The 7,401-nt window shown below is 47.7% G+C and overlaps 1 protein-coding gene across 3 annotated transcripts; it reads right to left on the bottom strand.

Moving 5' to 3' along the window:
• Positions 1-380: 380 nt before the first annotated feature.
• On the bottom strand, positions 381-6,686 carry LOC109739837 (protein DETOXIFICATION 31). 3 transcript variants are annotated; one of them, XM_073496203.1, is made up of 9 exons: positions 5,784-6,558; positions 3,811-4,183; positions 1,952-2,493; positions 1,761-1,847; positions 1,613-1,669; positions 1,165-1,403; positions 946-1,064; positions 770-856; positions 381-645 (listed from the first exon to the last, which is right to left on the bottom strand). In XM_073496203.1, exons 3-9 carry the CDS (start codon positions 2,485-2,487, stop codon positions 559-561), a joined length of 1,212 nt encoding a protein of 403 aa, XP_073352304.1. In that variant the 5' UTR covers positions 2,488-2,493; positions 3,811-4,183; positions 5,784-6,558; the 3' UTR covers positions 381-558. The 3 variants fall into 3 exon arrangements, with proteins under 3 accessions (XP_073352304.1, XP_073352303.1, XP_020154457.1); XM_073496202.1 differs by lacking the exon at positions 5,784-6,558 and adding an exon at positions 4,531-4,803; XM_020298868.4 differs by lacking the exon at positions 3,811-4,183 and having other exon boundaries at positions 6,172-6,686.
• Positions 6,687-7,401: the final 715 nt, after the last annotated feature.

Here is a 7,401-nt window from a genome sequence, read left to right as displayed (position 1 = left end):
GGTCTACGGCTCTAAAAGCAGCAGCGTTGCGTGAGTCTCAAAATTTCCACAGAATTACAAGCAACACTTCTGGCCAGATTCGGTAGTCCAGTTGTAGCGGAAGTTCAGAGAGCTACAAGTCTTGGAATCTCGGGGTTGTAGATAAGCCTGCCTGAGCCCAAATCCTAGCCGCGTGCGAGCAAGCGATGAACATCCGTGCATACAGAAATACATCCGTGTGTGTTTGCGCGCTCGATTCTTCAAAGTGCTGAACCAAACAAAACTTAGATTTGACTTCACTACTAATTCGGTTTTGCAACTCTGTCGCCATCCATATACCTGAACTGAAATTGATTCCCAATTCTAATTCTCATTAAAGTAGGAATTAGTAGTTGATTTCATTTTTCTTCGATCCAAACAAATCCTAAAAGACCGATTTCCCCAATGACGAAGTCGAGGTATACATTGGATCAATCTTAATTCGTCCAGGTTAATTAGTTCTACAGTCTACATATATAGTATGTGTTTTCCATGTACATATAAATAGCATTGTCCAATCTGCATGCAGGAACCATCTAATCATCTATCGATGCCACCGTTTGTCGCCGCCGGCAATGTTTCGCTGCTTCCTCCCCACTCCCTTATCCTCCCTTCGGCCAACATAGCCTGCAGCGTTAGAAGTTCAGATTAAAGATCTGCTCAACTTCAATCGAGTCAAGAAATAACTTCGATCGAGTCATATCTATAGAAATTTTTTTTTGGATTGAGTGATATTAGCATAGTACTGCACCTGTTTCTTCCACTTGGTTCTGAAGCAAATTATGAGAAGTACAACAGTCTGCAGCAGCGTGCCAATGGACATGCCCGCCCAAATTCCCTGCAGAAAGACATTGTTGTATGTTCAGAGCAGAGGTTAGAGTCAGATTGCCCGTTCCATATTGGAAGTTGATTTGATTTTGTCCTTACCAGTGCGCCAAGTTTAAGCTTGAAGCCAAAGAGGAATCCCAGTGGGATGCCAACCAAGTAGTAGCATCCAATGTTTATGAAGGCAACAAGCGTCTGCCACCCTGCTCCTATCACCACACCTGCACAGCGACACCGAAAAGTTTGCTGTTCAGATCTTCCCGTTGCCATTGGGAATACGGGCTTGATTTGGTAATTGGTGGGTGTAGTGGTGGTACGTGCCTGTGAGCACAGGCTGGATGCTGTTGAGGAAGATGGTTGCTGCAAGAAGGTAGCCGAGCTTGGCAGCCTCGCTCACCACCTCCTCGTTGTCGCTGAAGAACCGCGGCAGCTCAGTCCTCCAGGCGAGGAACACGGCCAGGAAGACTGCACCGATGGCGGCGGACGTTGACACCGCAATGATCACCGAGAACCTGGCCGCCTTTGGCTTGTTCGCACCCAGCTCATTCGACACCCTAACGCTGCATGTCTGACATTTTTTGCATTAGCACAAACACTACTCCCTCCAATCTGAATTAATTGATGCAACCTCTATATAATGTAAAATGAACATTGTATAGAGGTTGCGTCAATTAATTTGGAGCGGAGGGAGCAACGGATTTCATCTAGTTTTGTACAGTTGCAGTCTTGTATTGATGGTGCTATATTTGTGTTGTTGCACGCATTTTACCTCACTGCTCCATTTAGGCCTAGTGCAACCATCACGGCCCAGAGCTGGTAGTTGATGCTGTCAATTTCAGATGTAGTCTGATCATTGAATCGATTCTTTACATGTACACAAAGTTCAGTTACAAGTTTGCCAGAGGAAATTTTCTTACCAGACTGACATGATGTCAACCTCGAGTTGAGCATTCTTCAGGAGACCCACAAGGATGAGCACTGCAGTGTAGTACCAGACCTCCAAGCTAGATAACACACACATGTATAAATTTATAAGTACTATTCAAAATGATAGTGCATTTTAAGCAACCTACATGTTGATTTCAATTAAGTTCGTGTATCTGCCAACCAGAGCATGGCGGCGGAGGCGAGGGACAGCTTGACGAAGGCGGCGATGTTGTTGAAGGCGAGCATCGAGAACCCCTTCCACGCCTCCGGGAAGCAGCCCGAGACGAGGTAGGTGAACTGCGCGAGGATGATGATCCACCAGGTGACGTTCCCGATCATGGCGGCTCCGAATAGGCCATGACCGAGGCGCGTGACGAAGACGTAGTTGAGCGCGACGTGGAGGGCGAGCCCCACGCCAGAAATGAAGGTCATGGCCCAGACCTTGCTTTGCGCCTGTAAGAACTTCTGCAGCGGGAAGTTGGCGGCGTAGGCGAACAGCTGCGGGACGACCCATCGTGTGTACCGGCCGGCGACGGCGGAGATGGCGGCAGGCTGGTGGAGGGCCCGTAGGATGGGCGCCGTGAAAACGTAGGTTGGCACGAGGGCCAGCGCGGTGGCGCCGCAGATGATCCAGGAGCGCTGTATGTAGATGCCCAACATGTCCACCTGCCCCGCACCCACCGCCTGCCCGCACAGTGTCTCTAGCGCGCTTCCCATGCCAAGCTGCGAACGCAACCCACACTGTCGATCAGATCGTGTGTATTCTACTTGCAACATTACATGTGTGCGCGGGAAAGAGCAAAATTCAAACGCCGATCGATTCAGACATGAAAGCATTTTTTTCAACTTGTTAATCACGTGATAGCCTTTAGTAGACCTGAGCATGGGCAGCCCGGCCCAAAAAACCCATGCGGAGTTGGGCCATACTTGTCATTCTGGGTGGGCTTGGGCCTCGTTTTGCAGCCCGGATGGTAGTTCAGTATGGGTTCGAGTTTCCCTTTTTCGGTATTCCAGGTCGGGCTTACACGTGTAAACATTGAAAAAAAGATTTGGGTCGGGCTCAGTCTCAAGAAAAGAGAGTATTTCGGGCTTCGGGTTAGTTCGGATTTGAGAAAAGAAAGTCGGGCTTTTATAAGCCCGGTACGGCCTAATGTTTGCCTAGGTTTAGCCTTTAGCCAAAAGACACGATCACACGGATGCACACACTATGTGGGTATGTTTGGAAGGCTCTAGACAAGTTTATCTCGAAGAACATATCTGTTGAATTACCTTGGGCCCATATGAACTATAATTCCTTGTTAATAATTAAGGCCCATGTGGAGTGCCATGACAAGTTTACTATCATACCGCGAGTGGAAGAGAGTTGAGACCTCTTTATAAGAGATTCTCGTCTACATGTTATTGGAGCTTGAGAAGAGGAGTCATACACGCACGCTCTCCCCGTCACCCGCTCGCCCGTGCTTGTTTTATGAACGATCCGAACTCGGACCTATGTCATCTGTGTGTTTTATTTATACTAGTCAGGAACAGTTAACTAATTAGAGATTAATTACGAGTCACTAATAGAAGTGCCACTATCCGAGACACTGGACCGTGAGTTGTTTGCCGACTCGGTCGTAGGCCTAAGCCCAGGGCCATGACTCCCTACCGGACGACCTATATATTGGACGTGTTGGCAACTCGACACACTTAGTTCCTCCTCTCTCATAACCCTTGATGCCACTCTACTGTTCCACTCATTGTTGATGCTTCCGGCGATCTCATCCCATCGACCGCATGCATGGCTGTTCAGGAGAGTACGCCTTTGGAACCCGTCTTTGCGATCATGCACAGAGAGGAGGGCGATAAGGTTTTTGGGGCAGTGCCTCGATGCGATTGCTCCCTATTCGTCCCCGTCCTCTGCTTCGACTACTTCCCCGACATTGATGCTATGGTGCGGAGTTGAATGACAACACGCAGAGGTCTTGTAGAGCTTGAAAAAGCTTGTTTTGGTCTTTTTTCTTCTCTTTTCTAGGCACTGAACTTCATAGACAGACTTACCAACTGATGAGCCAAAGTAGCAAATTTCTTCTTCCTGGGAGTGGCAGACTCTATGTTGGTAGATCAAACTTTCATGCCTTCCTTCCATTTCACTTGTTCAAGTAGTCTCCTTTTCAAGTAGATATGCTTCCCCTGCGCACCGCCGCTGGTCTGGCTCATTTATCGTGCGGGTGTTGGGCACCGCGCTGTGTAGTTGCCATAGCCGAGAGAGCCGTGCCACCTCACGCCAGCCAGGGCTAGGCAGCATGCTCCTCTGATGGCGGTTCATGGTGATTGGCCGTGTATCTAACCATGCCATGGGATGTCGACGGTCCAGACGCATCTCCCTAGGTGCAGACCGTTTCGTACCCCTACCAGTTCTGGAGCTCCATGCCTAGGGAAGATGTTCATATATTAAAGAAAATGTTCATGTATTAGAGAAAACCATTCATATATTAAATAATTATCCATATATATATAATTTAAATCTTAACGGAGACATTCATATATAAAAGAAGAAAAAACCTTAACATTTCAAAAAAAGTGTCCTCGCATCTCCCCAAAAGAAGAAAAGTAACAAAAATATTGAAGTGTAATAGACAAATGAACCCCCGCAAAAACAGAATAGGAGGAATGAAAAAAGAAATATTGATTTTTTGCGGAAAAAAGAAATATAAGTGGAAAATGTAAAAAGAAAATGATAGAAACACACAAAAGTGAAAACGGGGACAGAGCACTCACTGGACCGGCCATGTGGAGTAAACATGTGTGAGCGATTGCTTTCGCAGTAAAACGCTTTTGTGGATAGAAAAAGTTCGAACACCGTATATTTGTGGCGGAGGAAGTAGGAGAACGTACATCCACGAGCTTTCATAGCCCGCACTACCGTAGCCTGCTCCACATGCAGAGAGCGAAATGGCTAAATATACACGCCGTACGTGTGTCGGTATGTGTACATACACTACTCAGACGACTGAGTATGTACAATATGAGCGTCTGCGTCTGTAGTGCGTTAGAAAATAAAAAACCGTAGCTAGCTAGTGTCCATGTGTTTGTGGCTGGAGCTTGGGTGGTCCATGGATCGACCGGCTGCATGTGCATCTATCTATTCTGCCCCGTGCACCTAACGATCGAAAATGACCACCGGGAAATCAGAAATGGTTCCCTTGGACGTGGCGTGGCGTCTCGTCCTTGTCCTTCGTTCGATCATGGGTCGACCCGAATTTGTCTGGCCACTCGAAGTAGGTGTGGCCGCCGCGGCACGATGAGTGATGACTGATGACTGATGAGCACGCACCACACGTACATCCGTGTGCACGCAGCTCCACCCAAAACATTTTTGAGGGAGATCTAGACTCAGCTTCAGTGTTCAGAAAAGAAGCCCGGCTCTTTACTTGCATGTGGATACGGATGGATGCTCTGCACGGTGCAATGTCGGCCACCACAATTACGAGCCAGTTGTGCGGTCAGGTACTACTAGGTTGACACACATGGTTCTCCTTCTCCATGCGACACTGCCGCGGGTCTTGTGCTCATGCTTGCCAAACCTTCCTATGCTTTTTCTTATCCAAATCCGATGGTCCGAACATTTTTATCCATCCAAAGCGCCTCATCTAATGTTCGCAGATGCGGGCGGACAACCGAAATATCACAAACCGGCATGAAATTGGGAGCTTTCACTTCTACGGACATCGCCGGCTCAGCCCCATACCCCACCATAAACCCAGTTTTTTCTCTTCCTTCTTCTCTTTCCTCTCTCCATTTGACAATGGGCCAACAGATTTTTTTTTTGGTGGTGTAGCTATACCTACCTACTAGCTGCACTTCATGCATCTTGATTAGGATTGCAACTTTCCAGTAGTAACCTTTTAAAATATGTATCAAGTCCATGCTTTGCAAATTTTGGAAATACTCATAATTAAGAACCGATCAAGCTAGTCTGAATGGAACACATGATTCAGTTAATCAAGGTGTTTATGAACTCGCGTACATACCTTCGTAACCAATGGCGGATCTAGAACTTCATCGCTGGGGTGCCGAGCTTAACACTCATGCGATTGATCATTTCTAATACACATTTGTTAGCCTGATTATATGGCAAAATAACTTTTTGCATTTTCAGAGGGGTGCCATGGCATCCATGGAACCCCATTGAACCCGTCCATTTTGTAACAAGCCTGTTGCCGGCTCAAGGGCTCCTTCTTCATTTTTAGCTATTCTTTTGAGTTTGTTTACAAGATTTGCGTCTTACTCAGAATGATGAGGCGGCGGCGGCTGCCTGAATGATGAAATAAGTCTCTACCCGCCTAGTCCGTGTCTCGGCCGGAGGGCATGTGCAAGTGTAAGCATATAAGCAAGCTGATTGGCTCGTGGCGTGCGTACCAGGACACTGTAGGCGAAGCCCTCAACGACGTTCTGGGCGACCGTGATGGCGGCAAGCTCGACCACGCCGATGTGGCCGACGAAGCCGACGGTGACGAAGTTGATGGAGAACTGGAACACGGCGGTGAGGATCGCCGGGAACGCGATGTGCCACAGCAGCTTCGACTCCTGCCAGCACTTGCCCACCAACACCATCTTCCCCATCAATTTGATCGATCCGGCCGGCCGTCGTCGGCGATGTATCAGGCGGCCGGCAGGCCAGCTGCTCCAGACCCACCTGTCCAACTCCCCTGCAACTCACTCGGTACGGTGTCTATATGAGCTCCCGGCCGGTGTATACGAAGAAGTGTGTTTTTTGTGGCATGCGCTCTTGAACAGAGGAGGAACAGCAAGACAAGTCGCATAGCTAGCTAGCTATAAAGCTGATGAACCTAGCTTAGCTTGCAGAAACGTGTGCGGCGTTTCGGTGACCAGGCGGAGCAGAAAAAAATCAAAACAAAAAGTCAAAAAAAGTCAATTCTTTTTGTGTGGTAGATAAATTGATGCGCGATGTCTGCTTCAATTTTCAACTCATTTAAACATTTGAGCAGCTCTTAGCAAAGCAGACAAATCAGGTCAGAATAGTGCGTGAATAAACTTTTATACAGACTATGAATTTGTTTTTTTTTTGCCGAGAGCTGCTCAGATGTTTAAATGAGTTGAAAATTGAAAGGGACCTCACGCATCAATTTATCTACCACACAATTTTTAATTTTTTTCTATTATTTATTTTGATTTTTTCATTAGCGCGGATGCAGCTGAGCCTGGGCTCAAAAATGGATTATTGGTTATTTATAGGCTTCCGATGCTACTACATGAGAGTATACATTATATAGATAGTAAACTGAGAGCATCTACTACCCAAAACCCCCTCAAACGCCCGGGCGGACGACCCGGTAAAAAAAACATGACCCTGTCGGGCTTCAAACGCCTAGGCTGACCGACACCTCTCATATCCAGTCCAAATGTAGGGGGATATGGGGATGCCCGGGCATGCCTGGGCGCTTTCGTCATGTCGGAACCAACATGCCTACCCTATCATAAATTGCATCAAATTCATCCCCTCAACCTATTGGTTCCTTTTGCTCTACTCTCTTCTTCCTCCCCCGCGCCAGACGTCCCGCAGCTCCGTCGCAACCCTTGGTCCGCAGCCGTTCCGAGCAGTGGCATCATATGACTTATAGATTTGTC

This window comes from Aegilops tauschii, chromosome 4, assembly GCF_002575655.3.
Source record: "Aegilops tauschii subsp. strangulata cultivar AL8/78 chromosome 4, Aet v6.0, whole genome shotgun sequence".
In the NCBI taxonomy this organism is placed as follows: Eukaryota; Viridiplantae; Streptophyta; class Magnoliopsida; order Poales; family Poaceae; genus Aegilops; species Aegilops tauschii.
Note: the sequence above shows the minus strand (reverse complement) of the source record. Positions and strands in the feature narration are given on the sequence as shown.